At 36.6% G+C, this 24,535-nt stretch overlaps 1 protein-coding gene across 1 annotated transcript in view; it reads left to right on the top strand.

The window, feature by feature from the left end:
* The window catches only part of LOC119538410 (protein NPAT), an 83,228-nt gene that overhangs the window by 6,709 nt on the left and 51,984 nt on the right, over positions 1-24,535 (top strand). The window contains exon 2 of the mRNA XM_037841333.1: positions 22,560-22,678. Coding sequence (XP_037697261.1) covers positions 22,560-22,678 — 119 coding nt within the window. The remainder of the gene's footprint in view (positions 1-22,559; positions 22,679-24,535) is intronic.

The following is a 24,535-nucleotide window of genomic DNA, read 5'->3' as shown; positions in this document are numbered from 1 at the left end:
ATATGTTAAGAATTTACAATTTCTTTTAAAATTGAAATATAGTTCACATGCCACAAAGTACACAATTCAGTGTTTCTTAGTATATTTACACTATTAGACAACCATCATCGCTGTGAAATTCCAGAAAATTTCTACCACCCCAAAAAAGAAGCCCTGTACCTGTTCATGGTCATGCCTTATTTCCCCTTGCTCCTATCCTTTGGCAACCACTAATCTATTTTCAGCCTCTATGGATTTGCCTATTCTGGACATTTTATAAAAATTGAGTCATTGTGATTTCATTTAGCATAATGTTGTCAGGTATCATGTGAGATGTAGCATGTATCGGTACTTCATTCCTTTTTTTTTTTTTAAATTCAGTTTTATTGAGATATATTCACTTACCATGCAATCATCCATGGTGTACAATCAGCTGTTCACAGTACCATCTTATAGTTGTGCTTTCATCACCCCAATCTATTTTTAGCATTTTCCTTACACCAGAAAGAATCAGAATCAGAATAAAAAATAAAAATAAAAAAAGAACACCGAAATCACTGCCCCTCCCATCCCACCCTATTTTTCATTTAGACTTCATTCCTTTTTAATGCTCAATAATTTTCCATTACATGAATATACCACATTTTGTTTAACCATTCCAATAGTTGATGGACATTTGGGTTGCTTGCACTTTTTTCACTATTATGAATCATGCTTCTATGAGCATTTGTGTACAACTTTATTTTAATTAGAGAAGTTGTGGGTTTACAGAAATTTCATGCATAAAATAGGGGTTCCTATATACCACTCAGTTAACACCTTGCCTTAGTGTTGGTTTTTTATTTTTCTCTAGTAACATAAATGCAACCTAAAATTGCCACTTTGAACCACGTTCAAGTATATAATTCATTGCTGTTAATTACCTTCCCAATGTTGTGCTACCATCACCATCATCCGTTACCAAAACTTTTCCATCATCGCAAATAGAAACTCTGCACAATTTAAGCGTTATTTCCCTGTTCCCTACGCAAAACAAATCCCCTGGTAACCTATATTCTAGATTCTGCCTCTCTGAGGTTGTTTATTCTACTTATTTCATATCAGTAAGATCATATAATATTTGTTCTTATGTGTCTGGCTTATTTCACTCAACATATTTTCAAGGTGCATCCATGTGATCACACCTATTAGAACTTCATTCCTTTTTACAGCTAAATAGTATTCCATTGTGTGAATATGTACCACATTTTGCTTATCCATTCATCGGTTGTTGGACACTTGAGTTGTTGTTTCATCTTTTAGCAATTGTGATTACTGCCACTGTGAACATTGGTGTGCAAATAACTATTCAAGTCCCTACTTTCAATTCTTTGGGGTATATACCTAAAAGTGGGGTTGCTTAGTCATATATTAGTTCCCTAAACTTTCTGAGGAACTTCCAAACTGTCTTCAATGGTGGTTGCACTGTTTTATATTCCCAGTAACAATGAATATATGTTACTATTTCTCACCTCTCTCTGACACTTGTTATTTTCTGTGTGTTTTATTTTTTAATAGCAGCCGTTCTAGTGAGTGGGAAATGGTATCTCATAGTAGTTTTGATTTGCATTTCCCTGATAGCTAGTGAATTTGAGCATTTTTTCATGTACTCTTTGGCCATTTATATATCTTCTTTGGACAAATGTCTATTTGAGGCTTTCCGCATTTTTAATTGGGTTGTTTGTCTTTTTTCTTGTTGAGGTATAGGATTTCTTTATATATTCTGGACGTTAAACCCTTATTGGATTTGTGATTTTCACACAATGTATTCCATTGTGTAGATTGTTGTTCTACTCTCAAGAAAAAGTCCTTTCATGCACAGATGTTTTTAATTTTGATGAGGTCCCATTTATCTGTTTTTCTTCTGTTAGTTGGGTATAAAGTCTAAAAAACCCTGCCTGACACAAATTCCTAAAGATGCTGCCCTATGTTTTCTAGGAATTTTTTAGTAATGGCTCTTATATTTAGGTCCTTCATCCATTATGAGTTGATTTCTGTATTTGGTGTGAGGTAGGGGTGTACCTTCATTCTTTTACATATAGAGATCCAGTTTTCCCACCACCATTTGTTGAAGAGACTATTCTTTCCCTATCAACTGGTCTTTGCCCCCTTGTTAAAAACCAGTTGGCTGTAAATGTGAAGGTTGATTTCTAAACTCTCAGTTGGTTCCATTGGTCAGTATGTCTATCCTGAATACCGTGCTGTTTTGATTTACTGTGGCTTTGTAATAAGTTTTAAGATGAAGAACTATGAGTCTTTCAACTATGTTCTTTTCTTTGGAAATGAATTTGGCTATTCAGGGCTCTTTACTCTTGTAAATTTATGATTGACTTTTCCATTTCTTCAAAGGCAGCTTTGAAATATTACATTGAATCTATATATCACTTTGAGTAGAATTGATATCTTAGTAATATTTAGTTTTCCAATCAGTGAATACGCAATGTCCTCCAATTTATTTATCCCTTCTTTGATTTCTTTTAGCAAAGTTCTGTAGTTTTCTTTGTACGAGTCCTTCATATCCTTGGCTAGATTTTTTACTAGATATTTAATTCTTTGAGTTGTTATTGTAAATGTATTTTGTTTGTTTTTCTGATTGTTCATCACACTACTGATTTATGAGTGATCTTCTACCCTGTCACTTTGCTGAATTCATTTATTAGTTCTAGGAGCTTCATTGTGTTTTTAGTTGTTTTTTGTTTGTTTTTTTCAGAATTTTCTGTATTACAGGATCATGCCATCTGCAAATAGTGAAAGTTTTACTTCTTCCTTTCCACTTTGGATGCCTTTTATTTCTTTTTCTTATCTAATTACTCTGGTTAGAACTTCCTGTACAGTGGTAACAGTGGGTATCTTTGTCTTGTTCTTGATTTTAGAGGGAGAGCTTTCTGTCATGTACCATTAAGTAGGATGTTAGCTGAGTATTTTTCATGTATGCTCGTTATCATATGTTCTGGTTTGTTAATGCTGCCCGCTATGCAAAATACCAGAAAAGGACTGGCTTTTATAGAAGGGGGATTATTTGGTTACACAGTTACAGTCTTAAGGCCATAACGTGTCCAAGGTAACAAATCGACCATTGGGTACCTTCACTGGGGGATAGCCAATGGTGTCTGGAAAACCTCTGTTAACTGGGAAGGCATGTGCCTGGCGTCTCCTTGCTCCCAGGTTGCATTTCAAAATGGCATTCTCCAGAATGTCTGCATCAGCTTCTGACGGCCGTCTTCAAAATGTCTGTCTCTCAGCTTCTGTGTGTTCTTCAAAATCTCTCTCTTGGCTGTAGCAAGCTCGCTCCTTCTATCTGATACTTATATAGTGCTCTAGTAAACTAATCAAGGCCCACGCTGAATGGGTGGGGCCACACCGCCATGGAAATTATCCAATCAGAGTTATCACCCACAGTTGGGTGGGGCACATCTCCATGGAAACAACGTAATCCAAACATTCCAACTTAATCAACACTAGTATGTCTTCCCCCACAAGACTGCATCAAAGAACATGGCTTTTTCTGGGGGACATAATATATACAAACTGGTACATCATGTTAAGAAAGTTTCCTTCTATTCCTAGTTTTCTGAGTGTTTTGATCAAGTAGGAGTGCTGGATATTGTCAAATGCCTTTTCTGCTTCAATTAAGACAATCGTGTGTTTTTTTTCCTTCATTCTGTTATTGTGGTATGTTACATTAATTGATTTTCTTACATAAAACCACTGTTGCATAACTGGGATAAATCCCAATTGATCATGGTGTACAAGTCTTTTAATGTGATGTTAGATTCAGATTGCTAGTATTTTTTGAAGATTCTTGCATCTATATACATAAGAGATATTAATCTAGAATTTCCTTTTCTTGTGATATCTTTATCTGGTTTTGGTATTAGGGTGACGTTGGCCTCATAGAATGAATTAAGTAATGCATTTCCACTTCATTTTTTTTTGGAAGAGTTTGAGCAGAATTGATGTTAATTCTTCTTGGAATTTTTGGTAAAATTCCCCTGTGAAGACATCTGTCCCTGGGCTTTTCTTTGTTGCAGGGTTTTGGATTCTTGATTCAGTCTCCTTACTAGTTTTTGGTTTATTGAGATCTTCTGTTTCTTCTTGAGTCAGTGTAGGTAGTTTGTGTGTTTTTAGGAATTTGGCCGTTTCACCTAGGTTATCTAATATGTTGGCGTACAGTTGTTCATACAGTTCTCTTATAATCCCTTGTATTACAGTGGAGTTGCTAGTAATGTCCCCCTTTTCATTTCTGATTTCTGTTATTTGTGTCCTCTCTCTTTTCTCTGTCAGTCTGGCTAAAGGTTTGTTGATTTTATTTGATCTTTTCAAAGAACAAGCTTTTGCTTTTGTTGATTCTTTTTGTTTTTTTACTCTCTATTTCATTTATCTCCACTCCAAATCTTTTATTTCCTTCCTTCTGCTGACTTTGGGTTTAGTTTGCAAGTCTTTTTCTAGTTCTTCCATTTGAGGTTATGTCTCTGATTTGAACTCTTTCTTTTTTAACATGAGCCTATAAAATTTTCAGTTTCCCTTTCATCTCTGCCTTGGTTGCATCCCATAAGTTTTATGTTGTATTTTCATTTTCATTTGCCTGATGATATTTCCTATTTTTCCTTGTAATTTCCTCTTTAACCCATCGGTTGTTTTAGAATACATGTTTAATTTCCTCATATTTGGAATGTTCCAGTTGTTCTTCTGTTGTCACTTTCAAGCTTCATTCCATTGTGGTCAAAGAAAATGCATTGTATTATTTCAATATTTTTTAATTTATTGAGATCTGTTTTGTGACCTAAGATACAGTCTGTCCTGGAGAATGTACTTGAGAACAATGTGGATTCTATTGTTTGGTGAAATATTCTATATATGTCTGTTAGGTCTAGTGGGCTTAGAGTATTTTTCACGTCTTGTATTTCCTTGTAGATTTTCTATCTTGTTATTTTAAATTATGTACTAGAGTTTCTTACTATTAATGTAGAATCGTCCATTTCTCCCTTCAAATCTGTCAGTATTTGCTTCATATATTTTGGGACTTTGCTGTTAAGTTCACGTATATTTATAATTGTTATGTCATCTTGCTAAATTGACAACTTTATCAGTATATAATGGCAGTGTTTGTCCCTCTTATCTGTTTTTGACACAAAGTCTATTCTGTTATTCTAGCTACACCAGCTCTCTTTTTGTTACTACTTGCATGGTATATATTTTTCCATCCTTTCACATTCAACCCACTTATGTCTGAATTTAAGGAGACTTTCTTTTAGACAACATATAGTTGGGTCAAGCTTTTTTTAATCTTATTTTTTTTTATTGTGAAATTTAACATATATACATACCAGTGATAACATTCCATGTACAATTTCACAAGCAGTTAGAGAGCAAAACTCAAAGAATGTCATGGGTTACAGTTCCACAACTTCAGCCATTTCCATAATTGTAAAATATAATATACATACAAAAAGGTGTCTTCTCTTGATGTATGGCTCAACAAGCAGTCATAGGTGATTTCAAAAATTGGTATGGGTTACAGTTCCACAGTTTCAGTTCCTTCTTTATTAAGCAATACAAGGTATATACAGAAAGGTGAAGACCTTCAAGGGACAACTCAACAAGCAGCTATGGATCAAATCCCAAAGGATTAATCCCGTTAACGTACCATAGTCACTCCTGACCATTTCCATACCATTAAGATCACCCTCATTATCACATCTGTACATATAAGATTATTGTTCCCCCTTCACTAGGTTCTGACTATCTCTAGGTCCCCTATATTCTACTTTTTAAGACACTTATTTTACATTTTTCACAGAGTTCACATTAGTGGTAGCATACAATATCTCTCCTTTTGTGTCTGGCTTATTTAACTCAACATTATGTCTTCAAGGTTCATCCACGTTGTCATGTTTCACGACTTCCTTCCTTCTTACTGCTGCGTGGTATTCCATCATGTGTATATACATTTTGTTTATCCGTGCATCTGTTGAAGGACTTCTGGATTGTTTCCATCTCTTGGCAATTGTGAACAATGCTATTAAGAACACTGGTGTGCAAGTATCTGTTCATGTCACTGCTTTCAAATATTCTGGGTATATACCGAGAAGTGAAATTGCTGGATTGTAGGGTAGCTCAATACCTACTTTTCTGAGAAACTGCCAAACTGTCCTCCAGAGTGGCTGTACCATCATACAGTCCCACCAGCAATGAGTAAGAGTTCCAATTCTCCACATCCTCTCCAGCATTTGTAATTTCCTTTTTGTTTAGTGGCAGACATTCTAATTGGTGTGAGATGGTATCTCATTGTGGTGTTGATTTGCTCCCTAATAGCTAATGAAGATGAACATTTTTTCATGTGTTTTTTTAGCCATTTGTATTTCCTCTTCAGTGAGATATCTGAAATCTTCTCCCCATTTTATAATTGGACTGTTTGTACTATTGTCATTGAGTTGTAGGATTTCTTTATATGTGAGAGATAGCAGTCTCTTATCAGATAAATGGTTTCCAAATATTTTTCCCAGTGATTCGACTGCCTCTTTACCTTTTTGACAAATTTCTTTGAGATACAGAAGCTTTTAAGTTTGAGGAGTTCCCATTTATGTATTTTTTTCTTTCATTGCTTTTGCTTTGGGTGTTTGGTCTAAGAAGTGACCTCCTAATAAAAGGTCTTGAAGATGTTTCCCTACATTGTCTTCTAGGAGTGTTATTGTACTGTCTCTTATATTGAGGTCTTCAATCCACTTTGAGTTAATTTTTGTGTAGGGTGTGAAGTAGGGATCTTTCTTCATTCTTTTGGATATGGATATCCAGTTCTACCAGCCCCATTTTTTGAAGAGACTGTTCTTCCCAGCTCAGTGGATTTGAGGGCCTTATCAAAAATGAATCGACCATAGATCTGGGGGTCTATTTCCAAATTCTCAGTTTGATTTCATTGATCAGTGTTTTGGTCTTTGTGCCAATAACCATGCTGTTTTGACTACTGTGGCTTTATCGTAAGCTTCAAAGTCAGGAAGTGTAAGTCCTTCCACTTCATTTTTCTTTTTTAGAATGCTTTTCCAATTCTGCAAAGTGTGTTGTTGAAATTTTGATTGGAATTGCATTGAATCTGTAGATCAGTTTGGGTAGGATTGACATCTTAACAACGTGTAGCCTTCTTATCCAGAAACATGGTATATTTTTCCATTTCTTTAGGCCCCCTTCTGCTTCTTTTAATAAAGTTGTATAATTTTCTGTGTAGAGGTCTTTTACATCCTTGATTAAGTTTATTCTTAGGTACTTGATTTTTTTAGTTGCTATTAAGAATGGAATCTTTTTCTGAGAGGTAGCAGAAAGAGCAAAAAGAGTCACTCCTTTTTCTGGAGTGACTCTTCAGTTAGGTCACTTCTAGTGTACAGGAACATTATTGATAGTTATGCATTAATCTTGTATCCCGCCACTTTGCTAAATTTGTTTATTAGCTCAAGTAGCTGTGTTGTTGATTTCTCAGAGATCATATCCTCTGCAAATAATGAGAGTTTTATTCTTCTTTTCCAATTTGGATGCCTTTCATTTCTTTGTCTTGCCGGATTGCTCTGGTTAGAACTTCTAGCGCAATGTTGAGAAGGGTTAACAGCAGCCATCCTTGTCTCATTCCTTATCTTAGAGGGAAGGCTTTCAGTCTCTGGCCATTGAGTACTATGATGGCTGTAGGTTTTTCATACATGCCATTTATCATATTGAGGAAGTTTCTTTCAATTCCTACCTTTTGAAGTGTTTATCAAAAAATGATGCTAAATTTTGTTGAATGCTTTTTTAGCATCTATTGAGATGATCATTTGATTTTTCCCTTTTGATATGTTAATGTGTTGTACTACATTGCTTTTTTTATATTGAACTATCCTTGCCTGCCTGGAATGAACCCCACTTGGTCATGGTGTATGGTGTTTTTAATGTGTCATTGAATTCGATTTGCAGGTATTTTGTTGAGAACTTTTGCATCTATATTCATTAGGGAGATTGGCCTGTAGTTTTCCTTTCTTGTAGCATCTTTAACTGGTTTTGGTATTAGAGTGATATTGGCTTCATAAAATGAGTTAGGTAGTGTTCCATTTTCTTCAGTTTTTTGAAAGAGTTTAAGTAGGATTGGTATCAATTCTTTTTGGAAAGCTTGGTGGAATTTCCTTGTGAAGCCGTCTGGACTTGGGCTTTTATTTGTAGAAGTCTTTTTGATGACTGATGGGATCTCTTTGCTTGTGATTGGCTTCTTGAGGTCTTCTATTTGTTTTCTGGTCTGTCTAGATTGTTCATGTGTTTCTGGGAAATTAGCCATTTCCTCTAAATTACCTAGTTTGTTGGCAAGTTTGAGGTCTTCTATTTGTTTTCTGATCTGTCTAGATTGTTCATGTGTTTCTGGGAAATTAGCCATTTCCTCTAAATTATCTAGTTTGTTTATAGTATCCTTTTATGATTTTTTTTATTTCTTCGGGATCCATGGTAATGTCCTCTTTTGCATTTATTATTTTGTTTATTTGGGTCTTCTCTTTTTGACTTTGTCAGTCTAGCTAAGGGCTTGTCAATCTTGTTGATCTTCTCAAAGAACCAACTTTTGGTTTTATTTATTCTTTCTGTTTTTTTTTGTTGTTGTTGTTCTCCATGTCATTTATTTCTGCTTTAATCCTTGTTATTTCTTTTCTTGTGCTTGCATTAGGATTAGTTTGCTGTTCATTTTCTAGTTTCTTCCGTTCAATTAGTTCTTTGATTCTAGCTCTTCCTTTTTAATGTATGCATATATCAGTAAAAATTTTCCCCTCAATACTGCATTCACTGCATTCCATGTTTTGATATGTTGTGTTCTCATTTTCATTCATGTCTAGATATTTAGCTATTTCTCTTGCAGTTTCTTCTTTGACCCATTGATTGTTTAGAAGTGTGTTAATCTGCATATATTTTTTAGTGTTCTAGATCTCTGATGGTTATTGACTTCTAGTTGTATTCCATTGTGACAAGAGAATGTACTTTGAATAATTTCAGTCTTTTAAATTGATTGAGGCTTGTTTTATGCCCCAGCATACGATCTATCCTGGAGAAAGTTTAAAGAGTCCTGGAGAAGAATGTATATCCTGGTGATTTGTGATGTAATGCTCTATATATGTCTGTTAAGTCTAATTCATTTATCACAGTGTTTAGGTTCTGAGTTTCCTTATTGGTCCTCTGTCTGGTTGATCTATCTATAGGAGAAAATGATGTATTGGAGTCTCCCACAATTATTGAGGAAACATCTGTTGCTTCCTTCAGTTTTGGCCATGTTTGTCTCATGTACTTTGGGGCACCTTGATTGAGTGCATAGACATTTATGATTGTCATTTCTTCTTGTTGAATTGTCACTTCTATTAGTATATAGTGTCCTTCTTTGCCTCTTGTGACATTCTTGCATTTAAAGTCCATTTTTTTTCTGAAATTAATATTGCTACCCCTGCTTTCTTTTGGCTTTAGCTTGCATGGAATATTTTTTTCCGTCCTTTCACTTTCAATATTTTTGCATCACTGGATCTAATATGAGTCTCTTGTAAGCAACATATTGATGGTTCATATTTTTTAATCCATTTTGCCAATCTTTATCTTTTAATTGGGGAGTTTAACCCGTTCACATTCAGTGTCATTACTCTGAAGGCAGTTATTGAATCAGTCGTCTTATCCTTTGGTTTTTATTTGTCACATGTATTTCCCCCCACTCTCTTTATTTCCTTTAAGGTACCCTTACTAAAGCTTTTCAGTTCTGTGCCCTTCTTCAGGCCTGTCTCTCCTTTTTTTCTCAGCTGGTAGAGCTCCCTTTAGTATTTCTTGAAGGGCAGGTCTCTTGTTAACAAATTGTCTCAGTATTTGTTTGTGAACATTTTAAGCTCTGCCTCACTTTTGAAGGAGAGCTTCGCTGGATAAAGAATTCTTGGCTGGCAGTTTTTCTCTTTCAGAATTTTAGATATGTCCTACCACTGCCTTCTTGCCTTCATGATGCCCTCTGAGTAGTCATTACTTAGTGTTATGTTTCCTTTGTATGTGGTGAATCGCTTCTTTTGCTGCTTTCAGAAGTTTCTCCTTCAGCATTTGATCATGTGATCAGAATATGTCTCGGAGTGTGTTTATTTGGATTTATTCTATTTGAAATTCATTGGGCATCTTTGAATTTGCATATCTGTGTCATTTATCAGGGTTGGGAAGTTTTCCCCAACAATTTCTTTGAATATTCTTCCTAGTCCTTTACCCTTTTCTTCCCCTTCTGGAGCACCAGTGATTCTTACATTTGTGCACTTCATGTTGTCCATCATTTCCCTGAGAGCCATTTCAAATTTTTCTGTTTTTTCACCATTCATTCTTTTGTGCTTTCACTTTCCAAAGCACTATCTTTGAGTTCGCTTATTCATTCATCTACTTCTTCAAATCTGGTGTTATGTGTCTCAATGATCTTTTCGATTTGATCAACAGTATCTTTTATTTCCATAAGATCTGCAATTTTTTTTACTTATTCTTGCAAATTCTTCTTTATGCTCTTCTAGGGTCTTGATGTCCTTTATATCCTGAGCCATGATATTGGTGTCTGTAATTACTTCTTTGATTAATTGTTCCAAGTTCTGTGTCTCCTCTGGTTTTTTAATTTGGACATTGGGTTATCCGTATCTTCTGGTTTTTTCATATGTTTTATAACTTTCTGTTGTTTTCGGCCTCTTGGCATTTGCTTATCTTGATAGTGTTCTGTCAGGATTTGCAGTCTTATGTAAACAATTATCTGTAATTTGACAGAACATCCAGTTGATGGAGTGCACTTTCCCTAACCTACCAGCAGATGGCGTTCCCGAACCGCCTTTAACATTAAACCAGTTCTTCCCAACTTCGTCTGTGCACTGAGTGGAGACCCAAATCATGTGGAGGTCCTATCAGTGCAACAATTTTCTGTGTGCACTGGGGACCACTAGCCCTGTGGGTGGGGGCGATGTCCTGTGTAGTTTGTCAGGGAGACTGCTCTAAGACACAGTACTCCCATCCATTCCCATGGCTGTGGATGGAATACCCTGGGGCTTCAGAATGCGTATAACCCTTCAGCTTAGATTCCCCACAGCCCTCTCTGCCATGGACCCACAAGTTCCTGGGATTGATGGAGCACTCGTGGCACTTCCCTGTGGCACCCCTGCCTTTAAGCTGTGCACATTACATACTTCCGCAGAGGAAAAATGTGTGCCATCACAAGCCAACTGAATCCCGAATTCCCTCAAAGAAGCCCTTGGCCACAGTGCTGCAAAGTGGTGTCTCCCAGCCAGCTGCAAAGATGGCTACTCGGGGCAGGGAAAGCTACCCCCTTCCGTGATAGTCCATCTGCTGCAACAGCCAGTCCATGGAACGGGAGCTTTTAGCTGCAGGTCTGCAAAGGGTTATCATGCATGCCAGATACTGAGGTGGGTGCCCAGGGGAGGAAGTTGCTCTACACTGTGCTCATCCGCAGCTCTGGCTGCCGGTCCCCCAGTGGCTTTCCAGAACAAAGTCACCCACTTCTGAACACAGTCTCTCAGTTTCTCCCCGTCTCATTTGGCTGCCGGTTCTCCAGTGGCTTTCTAGACTGACAACTCACACATCTCCGAACACAGTCTCTTGATTTCTCCAAGTACACAGTCACTATGGGTGTAGAAGTCCCTGCCTAGCCTGTGGAACCCTGCAGCCACTATTCTGGAGCACTTTCTGCCCTATATGTAGTGTTTTTCACAGAGGAGAAATTTGTTGTCTCTCCTAATCCGCTGTCTTGGATCCCTAGAATCAAGCTTTTTTTTTATCCATTCTGCCAGTCTCTGCCTTATGATTGAAGAGTTTAATCCATTTGTATTTAAAGTAGCTACTTCTATTGCAAAGCTTTCTCCTGTCATATTGCTGTATGGTTTTTGTAAATTTTATACGTTTGTCCCTCAGTTCTTCTGTTTCTGACTACTTTTGTATTTATTGATTTTTTTGTACTGAATCATTTTGAATCTCTTCTTATTTTCTGTCTGGAAATATTTTTCATGTATTTGCTTTATGGTTACCATGGGGTTAAAATTTAACATCCGAAATGTATTATTTGATTTGAAACCAACTTGACTTCAATAGCATGTACATGCACAGTCCCTCTATCTAACCACCTTTTTTTGGTATTTCTTACAAATTATATCTTTTGTTTTAAGTGCCGCTTTATTGATATAAATTCACACACAATGCAGTCCATCCAAAGTATACAATCCATGGTTCACAGAATCATCACATAGTTGTGCCTTCATCACCACAGTCAATTTTGGAATAATTTCATTACTCCAAAAATTAAAATTAAAATACAATAGAAAATCCCAGACATCCCATGCCCCTTATCCCCTGGTATTGGCCCTTAGTATTGGTGTGGTACGTTTGTTACTGTTGATGAAAGACTATTAATATATTATTGTTAACTACAGTCCATAGTTTGCTATAGGTACATTTTTTTTTCCCATATAGCACACTATTATTTACTCTTTGTAAGTGTCATACATTTGTTCTGGTTCATGAAAGAATTTATATTTGTAGTGGTAATGACAGTCTTGGTCCACCACAGGGTTCACTGTGTTATACATTCCCATATTTTAACTTCTAGCTTTCCTTCTGCTGCCATACAGGATTCTAAACTATTCCTTTAAACCACATTCACATACAATCCAGCACTATAATTATACTCAGAATGGCATGCTACTGTCACCTTGATCCATTTCCACTGTTTACATTCAACCTAGCTAAAAATTCTGCACTTGTTGACCAATCACTTCCCATTCTCTATCCTCATTCTGTCTTCTACAACCTATATTCTAGATTTTATGATTAAATGTTTACATATTATAATTAATTCATATTAGTGAGATCATGTAGTATTTGTCCTTGAGTCTGACTTATTTCACTCAGCATAATGTTAATCAAGGTTCATCCATGTTGTTGCATGCTTCAGGACTTCATTCCTTCTTACATTGCTGAGAAAATTCCATTGCATGTATATACTATATTTTTTTTTTATCCATTCGTTGGTTGAAGGACAACGTGGGTTGTTTAAATTTTTTGGCAATTGTGAATAATACCACTGAACATTGGTGTGCAGGTGTCTGTTCAGGTCCCTGCTTTTGGATCTTCTGGGTATATACCGAGTACCAGGAATGCCAGATCATAAGGCAATTCTATATTTAGTTTTCTGAGAATCTGCCAAACCATCTTCCACAGTTGCTGAACCATTTTACATTCTCGCCAGCAGTGAGTAAGTGTTCCTATTTCTCCACATCCTCTCCAGCACTTGTAGTGCCTTCTTAATAGCAGCCATTCTGGTAGGTGTGAAATGATATCTCATTGTGGTTTTGATTTGTGTGTCCTTAATACTTTGTAAAGCTGAGTGTCTTTTCATGTGCTTTTTAGCCATTTGTATTTCCTCCTTGGAAAAATGTCTTATCACCCATTTTTTAAATTGGGTCTTTTGTCTTTTTATTTTCGAATTGTAGGATTTCTTAATATATTCTGGGTATCAAACCCTTGTCAGATATGTGGTTTCCAAATATTTTCTCCCATTGTGTGGCTACTTTTTCACCCTTTTGACAGAAGCCTTTGATGCACTGAAATATTCAGTTTTGAGGAGATTCCATATATCTATTTTCTCTCTCATTGCTTGTGCTTTGGGCATAAAGTCTAAGAAACTATTCCTAGCACTAGGTCTTGAAGATGTTTCCCTATATTTTCTCCTAGGAGTTTTATGTTACTGGCTCTTCTATTTAGGTCTTTGATCCATTTTGAGTTAATTTTTGTATAGGGTGTGAGATACGAGTCCTCTTTTGTTCTTTTGGATATGGATATCCAGTTACCCTAACACAGTTTATTGAAAAGACTGTTCTAAGTTGAGTGGGTTTGGGAGCCTTGTCAAGGGTCTATTTCAGGATTCTCAGATTCCATCGATCAATATGTCTCTTTATGGTAGTACCATGCTGTTTTGACCACTGTGGCTTTATAATATACTTTCAAGTCGGGAAGCGTGACTTCCTTCTTCCTTTTCAAGATGTTTTTGGGTACTCAGGGTCCAGTTCCCCTTCCAAATAAATTTGATAACCAGCTTTTCCATTTCTGCAAAGTAGGCTGATTGGAATTTTGATTGCTACTGCATTGTATCTATAGATCAATTTGTGCAGAATTGACACAATAACAACATTTAGCTTTCCAGTCCATGAACACAGAATGTCTTTCCATTTATTTGTATCTTCTTTGATTTCTTTTAGCAGTATTTTGTAGTGTTCTCTCTATAGGTCCTTTACGTGTTCACTAAGTTTATCTCTAGATATTTGATTTTTTTAATTGCTATTGTAAGTAGAATTTTTTTCTTGATTATTTCCTCAGCTAGCTCATTACTAGTGTATAGAAACACTACTGATTTTTGCATAGTGATCTTGTGTCCAGCCACTTTGCTGAACTCATTTATTAGCTCAGGTAGCTTTATTGTACTTTTTTTTTTTTTGCAATTTTCTAAGATCATGTCATCTGCAAATAGTGAGTTTTACTTCTTCGTTTCTGATTTGTATGCCTTTTATTTCTTTCTCTTGCTTAATTTTTATAACAAGAACATCTAGCTGTCAACAGTGGTGACAGTGGTCATCCTTGTTTTGTTCTTGATCTTAGAGGGAAAGCTTTCAGTCTCATTGTTGAGAACAATGTTATATGTGGGTTTTTCATATATGCCCTTTATCATGTTGAAGAAGCCTCTTTCAATTCCACCTTTCAAAGTGTTCTTTTCAAGAAAGGATGTTGCATTTTGTCAAATGCCTTTTTTACGTCATTCGAGATGATCACGTATGTTTTTTTCCTTTTGACTTGTTAATGTGGTTGTATTAGTTGGGATTCTCTAGGGAAACAGAATCAACAAGAGAGATTTAAATGTAAGATTTTGTGAAAGTGTTTCATGCTACTGTGGGTATGCACAAGTCCAAATTCTGTAGGGCAGACAGCAAACTGGCGACTCCAATGAAGGTGTTCGATGAACTCCTCAGGCAGCGAACTGACAACTCCGATGAGGGTGTTTAATGAACTCCTCAGGAAATGCTTTGCTGGCTGGCCAAAGAAGTGAAGGTCTTCTCTCTCACTTAAAAGTCTTCAACTGATTGGATTAAATCCAGCTGACTGAATTCTCTTATTGTGGAAGACATGCCCTTGTTGATGTAATCAGTCACAGCTGCAGCCAATTGACTGACGATTTAATAAACCAGCCTTCTGGTGTATCAACCAGCAACAAATGTCCTTGTGGTAATGGTTAGGCCAGTACTTGCTTGACCGTATACGTGGGCACCATCACCTGGCCAAGTTGACACATAAACCTAACCATCACAGTGGTGTATTATATTAATTGATTTTCTTGTGTTGGACCAGACTTGCATACCTGGGATAAAACACATTTGGTCATGGTGTGTAATTCTTTTACTGATGTTGGATTTGATTTACAAGTATTTGTTTGAGGATTTTTGCATCTATATTCATTAGTGATACTGGTCTTTAATTTTCTTTTCATTAGAGATATTGGCCTGTAGTTTTTTCTTTATCAGGTTTTGGCATACGTATGATGTTGGCTTCATAGAAGGAGTTAAGTAGTGTTCCCTCTTCTTCAGGTTTTTGGAAGAGTTTGAGCAGAAATGGTGTTAATTCTCCTTGGAACACTTGTTAAAATTTGCCTGTGAAGCCATCTGGTCCTGGGCTTTTCTTTGTTGGGAAGTTATTAACAACTGATTCAATGTGTGTAATTATAATGGTTTATTGAGGTCTTCTGTTTCTTGAGTCAGTGTAGGGTTTTTTTGTGTGTTTCTACTAACCATTTCAACTAAGTTATCTAGTTTGTTGGCATACAGTTGTTCATAGTGTCCCCTATGATCTTTTTATTTCTCTGGGGTCCACGGTAACGAGCCCCAGCTCGTTTCTGATTTTATTTATATCTTCTCTTTTTTCTTTGTTAATCTAGCCAAGGTTTTGCCAATTTTATTGATCTCCTCAAAGAACCAACTTTTGGTTTTATTGATTCTCTCTTGTTATTTTATTTTCCATTTCTTTTATTTCTGCTGTATCTTTGTTCTTTCTTTTGTTCTACTTGCTTTGGGATTAGTTTGCTTTTCTTTCTCTAGTTTCCCCAATTGTTCAGTAGGGTCTTTGGTATTATCTCTTTCTTTTTTTTTAATGTAGGCATTTATGACTAAGTTTCCCTGTCAGCACTGCCTTCGCTGCATCTTGTAAGTTTTTGTATGTTGTGTTCTTGTTTTCATTCCTCTGGAGATATTTACTGATTTCTCTTGCAATTTCTTTGACCCACTGATTCTTTAAGAGCATGTTGTTTAACCTCCATATATTTGTGAAATTTACAAATATCCAGTTATTGATTTCCAACTTCATTCCATTATGCTGAGAGAAAGTGCTTTGTATAATTTCATTCTTTTTAAATTTATTAAGACCTGGTTTGGGCTCCAGCATATGGTCTATTCTGAAGAATGTTTCATAAGTACTTGAGAAAAATGTATATGCTACTGTTTTGGGGTACAATGATCTATATATGTTGGTTATGTCTAGTTCATTTGTCATATTATTTAAGTTCTCTGTTTCCTTATTGATCCCCTTTTTAGATACTCTGTCTATCGAAGAGAGTGGTGTGTTGAAGTCTCCTAGTGTTCTTGTACTCCCTTCAGTTTTGCCAAATTTGCCTTAAGTACTTTGGGGCACCTTTGTAAGGTGCATAAATATTTATGATTGTTATTTCTTCTTGGCAGATTTCCCCTTTTATTAGTATATAGTGTTCTTCTTTGTCTTGTATATAATTTTTGAGTTTAAAAATTTAGAGTCCGTTGAGTCTCTTGTGAAGAGCTTATAGATGGATCATGAATTTTTTAATCCATTCTGCCAATCTGTGTCTTTTGACTGGGGAGTTTAATCCATTAACATTCAATGTTATTGCTGTAAAATTAGTCCTTCAACCATTTTACCCTGTGGCTTTTATTTGTTTGTCATATCTATTATTTTTCTCACTTATTATCCTTTTAGTTACCCTAACTGATAATCATCATTTTAAACTCTCTCCTGTCTTTTTTAGTGTTTCTTGTGGGGAACTCCCTTTAGTGTTTCTTGTGGGGAAGCTCTCATGTTAACAAACTTTCAGCTTTTGTTTATCTGTGAATATTTTAAACTCTGCCTCAGTTTTGAAGGGCAGCTTTGCTGGATAAAGAATTCCTGGCATTTCTCTTTCAGTGTCTTAAATATATCATACCACTGCCTTCTGGCCTCTGTGTTGCCTGACAAGCAGTTATCACTTAGCCAAAGTAGGGTCAGGGTCTCACTCAAGGGTTGCAGACCCATTCCATTAGAGAGAGGCAAATATATTCCCAAAGTGCACTTTCCCAGCCTTCCCAGCAGATGGCGTCCTTCAGCAATCTATTCCCTACAGCCCTGCCTCTCCCAGACCTCAGCAGCCAGCTGGACAGGGTGTAGACTAGCCCACAGCTGCTGGCCTTAGTGGTGGGAGATGGGTGCCGAGACCACTGTGAAGCTTAGACACTCACCGCAGCTTCTCTCTTTGTGGAAATAGTGGAGCCTCTGGTTCCCACGCTCCCATGTCGAAAGGCTCTAGTCTGTGGTACCAAGAGGGTTAGCGTTGCCAGCCAATGGTTGAACCAGGACTACACTGCATCTCACCAGCTGGATGAGAACCTGGCTGATGCACAGCTCCTAGCCTCCGGGGTGGAGGATGGGCATGGTCGAGCTCACTTACCAGTTTCTCAATTTTAGTTTCTCCGTTTTTTCATCCAGCTCTTCCTTACATGTTGCAGTGGTCCTTCCCTGGTCTCCTGAGCCCCTGAAACGCTGGTTTGGACATTTTCAGTGGAGGAGTGAGTTTTGCCTGTTCTTATTCCACCCTCTTCCCAGAAGTCTCCTACAAATTACATCTTTGTACAGTATATGTTCCAAACCATAGATTTACCATTATGTTTTATGCATTCACAATTTAGATTCTGAAAGAAGTAAAAAGTGGAGTTACATATGCAAAAATACAATAAAATTGTAATAGTGTTTGTAATTACCCATGTAGTTACCTTTACAAAAAGTCTGTATTTCCTAGTATGGCTCCAGTCTACTTTCTTGTGTCCTTTTCTCTCAACTTGAAGAATTTTTAGCATTGCTTGTAGGACAGGTCTAGTGGTAAACTCCCTCAGCTTTTGTTTATGTGGTAAAGTCTTAATCTCTCCCTCAGTTTTGAAAGACAGTCTCACCAGATATAGAATTCTTTGGCAATTATTTCCTTTCAGCACTTTAAATATTTTGTTTCACTGCCGTCGCGTCTCCATGGTTTCTGATGAGGAAACAGCACGTAATCTTATTGGGGTGCCCTTTAAACATGTAACATGACACATTTCTTTTGCAGCTTTAAAGAGTCTCACTTTGGTTTGGCTTCAACAGTTAATTATTAAAATGTGTCTGGTGTAAGACTCTTCAAGTTTTTCTTGTTTGAGATCCCATTGGGCTTCTTGGGTATATATATTCATGTCTTTAATTAAACTTGGTAAGTTTCCTACCCATTATGTCTTCCAGTATTCTTCTGCCTATTTCTCTGTCTTCTCCTTTTGGGACTCCCATAATGTGGGTACTCATACATTTGATGATGTCCCACGTGTTTCTTGGCCTCAGCTCACTTTTCTTGATTCTTTTTTTTCCTCTCCTCTTCAGACTGAATTATTTCAGTTGTCTTATCTTTGAGTTCACTGATTATTTCTTCTGCCTCCTCCAATATGCTTTTGAAACCTTGTAGGAAATTTTTTATTTTAGTTATTGTGGACTTCACCTCTTGTATTTCTTTGTGTTCCTTTTTATGATACTATCTCTATTGAAATTCTTTTTGTTCATGTATCATTTTTCTGATTTCCTTTAGTTATTTGTTTTTTCCTTTAGCTTTTTGTGCATATTTCAGAATCTTTTTTTTTACTGTCTTCATCTGATATGTTAAAGTCTGGCATTCTTCGTTGATGGTGTCTAATGTTTTGTTTTTTTTTGATGGACCATCTTTTCTTGTTTGTTTACCATGTCATATTTTGTTGAACACTGTGTTTTTTTATAACTTGAAGTGTTAACTCTGGAATTTAGTCACTGAGCTGTCTGTCTCGTAAGTTTCTATCCAACTAGTAGTATGACAGCAGTGTCCTTGAGCACCAGGAGCCAGTAGAAAATAAGCACAAATGAGGGAAACACTGCACGGTTTTTGCATATTGTGTCTGTGTTGGCTGGTGTTCTCCTTCAGACCTTAGCCCTTTTACCAGTGAACCTGATGAACAGCTAGAAGAGAAGACACAGGTCCTCGCCAGTCTTTCTGAGCATGTGTCCTGTCCTGGGCTTATGCTTGCAACCTTAGGTATTCCTCCATTTACACTGAGTGCCTCCTTTTTTCCCTATGACATAGTCTGTCTTTCCTGTCTGCATACTGTATAGTATTTCTTAAAGCCAGTAATCTGTTCTCTCAGGCTGCTGTAATTTGATTGTTTCTAATACTGATTTAGCTAACCACAAGCTACTTGAGTCTAGGGCAAGTTCTGGGACAGTGAGCCAGAGACAGATGTCCTTGCAGTCTTTCAGGCTCCCAGCCAGTAGGTTGGATTGGCGTAGACATACATGCACTCTGTATGCACATAGGGGTTACTGTGCTCCCCTCCTGAACAGGGACAGGGCCCTGCACTGAGAGTACAGGCATCCTTCAAGCTGAGCCTGGAAAGTGGTTTGGAAAGGGCTTCTGGTTTGCTAATGCTTTCAGAATGCAAAATACCTGAAATGGGTTCACTTTTATAAAGGGGGTTTATTCGGTTATCAATTTACAAGCTGAAGGCCCTGAAAATGTCCACATGATGGCATCAGCAATAGGGTACCTTCATGAAGAACACTGATGGCATCCGGAAAACCTCTGTCAGCTGGGAAGGCACAGGCACATGACTGGTATCTGCTCCAGGGTTCTGGTTTCAAAATGGCTTTCTCCTCTCTTGGCTGCAGCCAGCATCTAGGCCTGCATGGCTCATTTAAAGTACTCCAGTAAATCAATCAAGAAGTCTCACCCTAATCAAAGGTGTCACTCACAGATGGTGGGTCACATCTCCATGGAAACAATCAAAAGGTTCCAACCTAATCAACACTAATACATCTGCCTCCACAAGATTACATCAAAGAACATTGCGTTTTGGGGGACGTAATACATCCAAACCAGCACAACCAGCAAAGGCACCTCAAGGATTTCCTACCGTTTTAAGTTTCCTTTTTCTTTATTTGGTTTTCACCCAGTTACTGCACGTCACCATCTTGGTTGACCTGCCATTGTGTCTATCACTTTTTTAAATATATATTCTATATTTGGGGAGACATCACTCTCAAAATTTTCCTGATTTTTAGGGAATGCTTTCCTTTAATTCTTTGAACATATTTAAAGTCTTTGTCTAGTTAAGTCCAATGTCTGGGCCTCCTCAGGGACAGTTTCTATCAACTGCCTTTTTAAATGCACATGGGCCATATTTTCTTGTTTCTCTATATGTCTCATAAATTTTTTGTTAAAAATTAAACATTTTAAATAAAGTAGCAACTCTGGAAATCAAGTTCTCCCCCCTTCCTGGGGTGTGATGTTGCTGTTCAAAGCTGTGTTAGCTGTACGTGTTGCTTTGTTTGTTTAGTGACTTTCTGAACTAATTTTATAAAGCCTGTAATTCTTTGTGTATGGCCATTGACATCTCTATTCGGTTAACTTAGTGGTCAGCTTATGATTGGACATCAATTTTGTTTGGTGCCTGGGCTCGGTATGTTTCTCAGTGTTTGCCCAATGGTTCTCCATGTGTGTTGAGGCATACCTTCAACACTCAGCCAGACAATTGACAAATATGCCATAGCCTTCACTTCTTTTTGGCTTAGAACCTTAATGTCAGGCAGACATGCAAGCTTAGGGCCTTCTCGGCTCTTTGCTAGGGATGCCCACAATGCTACACAGGTGTGTGGCTTTCTAGCATCCCAGGAATATGTCACTTCTTTATATATCTCCCACTGGACATCTCATTCCTGTTTTCCTTTTAATTGTTTTGGTTAACTTGCTTTTTGTCCCAACTATTGTTTCTGTCTCAGGCAAGTGTGGTATTAAACAAACAAACAAACAAAAAAGCTCTTCTCGCTAGGTGAGCTCTGATGCAGGTCAAATAAAATAAGCCATACAAGTGGAGTTTTCCAGGGAATTGCCACACAGGTCACGTAATGATAGTTTTCTGGGAATGGGGCTTCGGAAATACTCCAGCCCCCATCCGGACCCCACTAGTGTCTACTAGGCTGTTTTTTGCACCATGATTGCAGGATGTTGATTTTTAGGGTGGCCATGTAGCTCAAGAGAGGGGGTTTGGAATAGGGTAAGTTAAAATGCTGCAAGTCTTACTGTTCTTACTCAGATGCACCCATTTTCCTTGAGGAAACATTCTCTGAATCGATGTGAGCTTTTAATTTTCAAAAATCTGAAAAAGTTCTGAAAAGCAGTGTTCTCATTGCTTTTCTGGAGGAGAGGATATTCAGAATTCCTTATTTGGCCATTCTCATTGTCCTCTCTCAGAATTTAGTTTACATTGAGAGCTATGGGATCAATTGAAGGGCTTTATGCAGGAGAGTAATGTGACCAAACTTGCTACATTACTCAAGGCAATGATGATGCTTTATAGATGAAGAAACAGTCCTGAACAGTGTAAGTGAATTTCCAGGGTCCTAATGCTTACATTAACAGAATAGAAAAAGAACTTGTTCTCTCAACATCCTATCCAGTGTTCTTTCTATACTCCAGTACCACTGTTTTTAGTGGTTGGATTAGTTAAGCCTCAGTAATCCTAAGAAACACAAGAACAAGGATAGGCTGCAAGTTAGGACAAATAAAGCATTCATATGTGTGAAAATACTGGCCTCTGGTACATAATATTGATCCATAAATGTCAGTTAGCTTTGGATATTAAGGTTCTTGCTGAAATAAATAGTGCTTAGATTCCCAGAGGGCACAAATTAGAAATCACAGGAATTCCTTTTAATATCTTTCATACAAAGTATGTCTTCTGTTTGTTCATTTTCTTAAAGCATTGTGCAGATGGGGTAACATATACAGATAAATCACCATTTTGAGATAATGTGGTTTTTTGATAATTCAGCAAGTGAAAATAAATCAAGAGCCTCATAAATATGGAGATTATGAAGGAACATATTTTTTTTTGTCTGCTAGTTCTCTTGTAAGCCCAACTGTGAAGTAATTGCACTTCCTCAAATACCTTATTTTTCTAGTTTAGTTAGCTTTGTTTCCCATCAAGGGAAACCATCTATTCTATGAATTCCCCTTTGTATGTCAGCGCAAACTGGTATTCTGGGCAAGGCTGCATATTAAAGGCATATTCCACCTGAGGCCCTATCCAGGATATTGGTAACTGCTCTAGATTGTTCAACAGCAGTTTTACAGAAAGTACAGAATTAAACTGAAAGTATTTAAACTTGTATTTTTTATTTAGGTTACTTACAACAAGAAAACCTCACTTCTACTTGCCAGACTTTTATTTTGGAAAGTTCAAATTTAAAAGAATATGCAGAGCACTGTACAGATGAAGGTTTTATCCCAGCCTGCTTACTGGTGAGTAATTTATTCTTTAAGGGAAATATTTCATTACTGACCTTCATAAGAGACTATAAACACAATCCTAAAAAAAGTGCTCATCAGCAAAATAAAAATTGGCAGTCATTTGTATGTCTGGAAGGACCCAACAGAGGCCATCTGTTCTTTCTCTTCACATATTTATGCCAAGACATTTCAGAGAATTACAACTTTTCCTCTGAGAATCAGTTGTAAAATTGGACTCTCATTTCTGATAACTTTCCCTGCTGCTTATCCTTAGAACGGATATTTTTTACTGCATATCCTGTATCTGGTTGCTTACTTCAGACAAAGATGCAACAAATATTTCAGCATTTTTCCATCTGTTTTGTTTTGTTTTTGTTTTTTATTTTTTGTCCAATCTATTTTTAAATATCAATAGACCAACAGAGTTTCAGTCATTATTTAATGGATGTATTCTAGAACTACATTTTGAAATGATATTTTGTCCTTTTGATTTTATAACATGACTGCTTAAAGACACTGAAATGGTTGCATATAACATGATTGTCTAGGTAGAAAATATGAAAGAATCTACAAAACTGCTAGACTTCAGCAATTTCAGAGGTCAGTATAAAAAATCCATTGTGTTTCTGTGTACCTGCATTGTGTTTCTGTGTACCTGCAGTAGACAATTGGAATTTGAAATTAAAAATATATATATACCATTTACAAATTTAAAAACAACAAGAACAACTCAAGTAGTAGATCTAACAAAATATGTACCAAGATGACTGTGATGCTGAAAACTGCATAAAAGAAATTGCAGATCTAAATAAATGGAGAAATACACTGTGGGTCATTGATCAAAAGATACAACATTGTTAAGAATTCTCCCCAGTTTGATCTATTAATTCATCAAAAACTGCTGCAAGCATTTTTGTAAATAGCAAAAAAGCTCAATTCTAAAATTCATATAGAAAGGCAAAGGAACTAGAATAGTTTCATTTTGAATAAAAACAAGTTGAATGATTCATTACCTGCTCTCAAGACTTACTAAAAAAACTACAGTAATCAAGATTGAGTAGTATTGGTGGATAATTAGACACGTCAATCAGTGGAACAGAACACAGTAGACCCACACAAATAAAGTCAACTTTTTTTTTTTATGAAAGTGGAAAGCAGTTCAATGGAGAAAGGATAGTCTTGTCAGCATGTGGTGCAGAACAACCGGGCATGCACATACAAAAAAAAAAAAAGAAAGAAAGAAAGGAAATGAATCTCTACACATACCTTATACTTTATAAAAAATTAACCAAAATGAGTCATTGACCAAAATGTAAAATGTAGATCCATGAAACTTGTAGTAAAAAAAAACATTGGGACGAATCTATTTGACCTTGGGTTTGGTGATAAGTTTGTAGATATGACATAAATACACAGTCTCTTAAAATTAGTAATTTAAGAACTTTTGTTCTGTAAGAGACATTGTTTGAGGAATGAAAAGACAAGTCATAGGCTGAGAGAAAATAATTTGAAGTTCGCGTATCTGACAAAGGACTTGTACCCAAAATATATTTAAAAAACCTTTAAAACTCAGCAAGAAAACAAATGACCAGATTTTTTTTATATGGACAAGGGATCTAAAGACAATTCACTGAAGAAAATAAATCTGGATGGCAATAAGCATATAAAAAGATGTTCTATATCATTAGTCATTAGGAAAATGCAAATTAAAATCCCACTGAGTTACCAGTACACACCTATCAGAGAGACTAAAATAAAAGCAAATGTAAAGACTGACAGCTACTTGCTAGCAAGAATGCAGAGCAGTAGAACTTCTGTTCATTGTTGATAGGAATGCAAAGCGGCTGCTTTGGAAAACATTTTGGCAGT

Source organism: Choloepus didactylus, chromosome 6, assembly GCF_015220235.1.
Source record: "Choloepus didactylus isolate mChoDid1 chromosome 6, mChoDid1.pri, whole genome shotgun sequence".
In the NCBI taxonomy this organism is placed as follows: Eukaryota; Metazoa; Chordata; class Mammalia; order Pilosa; family Megalonychidae; genus Choloepus; species Choloepus didactylus.
The sequence above is the reverse complement of the archived record's forward strand: the minus strand, read 5'-3'. Positions and strand labels throughout refer to the sequence as shown.